The 5,000-nt window shown below is 32.6% G+C and overlaps 1 protein-coding gene across 2 annotated transcripts in view; it reads left to right on the plus strand.

Annotated features, from left to right (window-relative positions):
- The window catches only part of LOC119583528, a 19,098-nt gene extending 16,310 nt beyond the window's left edge, over window positions 1-2,788 (plus strand). For both annotated transcript variants that reach the window (XM_037932059.1, XM_037932060.1), the window contains exon 17: window positions 1,793-2,788. In XM_037932059.1, the coding sequence (XP_037787987.1) occupies window positions 1,793-2,300 (508 nt within the window). In that variant the 3' untranslated portion in view covers window positions 2,301-2,788. The remainder of the gene's footprint in view (window positions 1-1,792) is intronic.
- Window positions 2,789-5,000: the final 2,212 nt, after the last annotated feature.

The following is a 5,000-nucleotide window of genomic DNA, read 5'->3' on the forward strand; positions in this document are numbered from 1 at the left end:
TAATATTATATATATATATATATATATATAATAATATATATAATAACATATATACATAATATATCACATACTAGTACAAACATGCAGGCATACATACATACATAATACATACATACATACATACGTATATCATGCATAATAATATACGTAGTAGTACATACATAATACATACTTATATTCAGCTACATATACATACAGCATACTTCTATAGCCTGCCTTTCAGGCATTGGCATCATGGTTTTACCATCTGTCGTCGTTGACAACTTTACATTCTAGTCACTTCTGCCCAATAATTAGCATCTTTTCAACACGTGATGAATATTGCATGTTGCTACCTACTCTCTCTCTTCATCTACTCTACATTCATTACATACATAACGTTTGCCATCTTACATCTACGTACGTACTAAAATTCATCCTTTTCTAGTATACATCTTTCTCAGGTCTTTTAACTCTGCCTTGACATTTTTGCATTGACTGTTTTCCATATCTGTCGTACAACTACAGTCTAATCACTTCTACCATATGAATTTTTCAACGTAAACTTTGCTGTCTACCCCTGCTACTTCCTTATGTTGTTACTAAGTTTTGCCAATCCTTTACATTCATACGTGCCTAAAATGCATTGTGTTGCCTGAACTTTCTTCGGTTTTTATCTGTTTACTTTATTAGTACTTTTGTCCATAATATAATAATATCATATAATATACATTATATAATAATATATATACTATGTTTAATGTATTTTAATAAATGAGGTTATATGCATATATATATAATCATATATATACATATAATATCATACATAATAATCATATATAATACTTAATAATATATATATATATATAATATAATACATACATATATAATAATAGTATATATGATAATAATATAGTATGTAGTAGTAATATATAATACATAGTATATGCATGATAATAATAAATATTTAATATGTCTATTAGGGTATGGGATCATGAGTATTCCATCGTTTCGTATACAACTTAACATTTATATATCTTCTGCATATTAGTATCTTTGACTAGTGTAATATAATTATGCCTTATGATCTACTTGTATTATATAACTATTATTATTTATATACACTAAGATTTTACCATATCTATGTACATTCATATATACATATATAATAAATATATCATTTCTATTTCTGATATACTATATCTTAGTATCTATATTATACTACTCTTATCTTAATATATCTATTTATAATATTTGTCATGAAATCCTGATAATACATATATATCATAATATAATAATAATTATACATACATACTAATATCATTATATACATATATATAATGTATAATACATACGTAATTGTTGATTTTATTATGTTTATGTATGACTCTATTATAGTATGTGTATTAGTGTGATATAGTAGATGTATAGTATTGTACACACACATAACACCCACACCCACACACACACACACACACCACACACACAACCACACCACACACACACACACCACCACCACACACACCACACCACACACACACACACACACACACACCACACACACACACACACACACACAACACAATATATATATATAATATATATATATAATATATTATATATATATATATATATATATATATATATATATATATATATATATATATATATGTATATCAACTATTATCACTTGACCATATACAATTACACTGTCTACACATAAAAACAAAACATCTGTTAAAACGCACCTCAACCACGATGGAGCTGCTCCACGCGCACAGAGGCCATGACCCCCAACCCCCTCTCGTACCAGGTCGTACCGCCGCCGAGGAATGAGCGTGTTCGGGGTTCTGCCGGAGTCCAAGGCCGACCTTGAGCGAGAGGACCAGCGGGTACGTCTGGGCGTGTTGCTGAGTACTCACGCCAACATGACCAACCTGCCCTTCCACGACGCTCCCGCCCAGCTCATTCCCGCGGGCAATGCCCTGTTCCTGTACCAAGCCCAAAAACGCCGGAAGTCGACTTCCTCCGGCGGTTCTTCCTCGCCTTCGTCGGGAGTTGAGAACGAGGATGCGTCTAAAACTCTAGGGGAAGGACGAACACTATCGCCTACGGATGTTTCTCAAGAGGAACCCAGTGGTGATGCAGAATCTTCGGGTTTTACAGGGGAGCTTGGGATCTCTGTGGGTGGTTCCCCGTCCACTATGGCAGCGGAGGAGCAAACTGCAACTTCGGAGGTAACTGACACTGGTATAACACCTGTAAAAGCATCGAAATATGATAAGACGTTAACGAAAGTACAGACATCCGCGTCTAGGTGAAATATCCCACGTTTTTAAGTGGGGCGTAGACTCTTCACCCTCAGTGGAAGAACCTGGAATAACTAGCGAAACATATACAGACGCGCAAGAGAAAACTATGGAGGCTATTGATTCCCTTGGTGATAATTTATCCATCTGTACCAGTACTACAAAGCAAGCCAACACATGTGGAAGGATTGAGGAATAACACCAGTGGAAATACAAAAGAAAAACCTGTAAAAAAACGTATTCTCTATAACAAAGGTGCAACGGATAATACTATACTACACAGGATATCCCTGTTAACATAAAAGACGCTGAGATACAAATATCAGCCTGATATATGAACACTACTATTTTAACCTACAAAGGTACACGTTCATCCCAATCATCACTGGTTTACTTTCAATGCCATTACCAACAGTCATGATCGTTTACTGGTCTCGGCAACACCTGGAGAATGACCTGTGTACCGAATGATATATATGATTAAAAACGTCTCACAAACATATTGCATGTTTCTGTTTATTATTCCCACGTAATGTAGCCTAGCAGATTCTAGTTTGATATACGTCTCTTTTACGATATGTAAACCTGCCTACCATTCTTTTTTTTTTTTTGTCACAAGAGAGCGGTTGCCGTTTCTTGGATATTTTATGTATATGTATATTTATACGTATGTTCATGATCTGGTATACGATAACGGCAACATAAATCTGCATATTTTCTTTTAATTAGTAATAAAGCCAGCCAACTCCCACAGACTTAAATATATACCTAATATTTTACTTATTTCAGTTAAGGAATGAACATGTCAAGAAGTGGAATGAAAAGCCGGAGAAAATGCGAGAGAGAGAGAAATAGGAGGAGAGAGAGAAAGAGAGAGAGAGAGGGGAAGAGAAGGAGGAGAGGGAGGAGGAGAAAGAGAATAAGAGAGAGAGAGGGGGGGGAAAGAAAAGGAAAGAGAGAGAGAGAAAGAGAGAGAGGGAGAGAGAAAGGGACAGGGAAGAAGAGAAAGAGAAGAGAAGAGAACAGACAAGAACACACAAAACAACAACAAACACACACAACAAACGAAACACACAGAGAACGACACAAAAACACACAACACACAACAGACACACATGATAGATATAATAGATAGATGAAATGAAATATAATGATATGAGATAGATAGAGATAGATAGAGGGAGGGAGAAGACAGACAAAGACAGACAATAGATGAAACGAGATAAAAACACACACAACATAACAAAACACATAATCATATCATCATACACAACATACACACATAAATATATATATATATATATATATATATATATATATATATACATATATATATATATCTAATATTATATATATATGTATATTATATATTATATAATTATATATATATATATATATATATTATATATATATATATTTATATATATATTATATATCATATATATATCATATATATATATTATATATATATATTATTACAAACACAAATCATATATATATAATAATATAATTGAATAGATTTTATATATTAGCAATACACAAGTAGTATATGTATAAAACAACTTAATACAATATATATATAACTCATTTTAACACCAACACACACAACAGTGCAAAGAAATGAGATAAGAAGAAAACTTGAAAGATTTTCTATATTTGAAGCAAAGCACAAGGACGATTGTTAAAAGACAAACTTAATACACATATATTTATAACTGCAGTTTTTAAGCAGATCAACTACAAATCTATAATCATGGCTGCAATTTAGCCCAAGCCCTGGTAGAATTAAATACGTGATATTGGTTAATTGGCTAAAATAATCAGACTTAATGGTTGGTTTTCATTTTATTTTTGTGTTCGAAAAGAGATTGGGTACTTAAACCTAATTACACCAACTCCACGGCATGTTAGTAAATGAATATACATATACTATTTCGTATACATATATGTAGTACACACGCACACACATATATATGGGCATATAGATAGGTATGCATACATATATACATACATACATATATATATATATATATATATATATATATATATATATATGTATATATATATGTATTATGATGTATGTCCATATTATATATTACAATGATATATACTATATTATATATATTATATTATAATATATACATAAATATTATGAGTATTATATTATTATATATCGTATATTACTTATACCATATAACTTATCCTAACATCCTGTTGAGCAGCCGTGGACCTCTCCACCATTCTTCGCCACTAAACTCGATCTTACGCTTTTCTTTCCACTTGTACCATCGACAGCCCGCAAATATCTTTGATGTTGTCGCTCAGTCTTGTCTTCGGTTTGTCTCTTCCTCTGTTTCCTATCACCATCCCTGTCAGCAAGTCTTTCTCAATACTTTTACTTTTCATTACATGACCAATAAACTTTAATTTCCTCCTGTTCAAGATGTCCAAGAGCCGGTCTTTACAATTTATTTTTCTCAGCACTTCATCATTCGTCTTCTTCTCTGTCCAGCTAATAGCAGTACTCGTCTGTAACACCACATTTCAAAACTATTGATCTTTTTCTTGTCTATCTACTTCAGCACCCAACACTCAGAACCATATGATGCAATTCAGAAAACTAATGAGTTCAATAACCTCAGCTTTGTCCGTAAGGTAATGCTTTGGTCTTTCCAGATGTTATTGAGAGCAATTGTGGCGTTTTTGGCAATG

The sequence above is a fragment of the Penaeus monodon genome, chromosome 17, assembly GCF_015228065.2.
Source record: "Penaeus monodon isolate SGIC_2016 chromosome 17, NSTDA_Pmon_1, whole genome shotgun sequence".
Lineage (NCBI taxonomy): Eukaryota > Metazoa > Arthropoda > Malacostraca > Decapoda > Penaeidae > Penaeus > Penaeus monodon.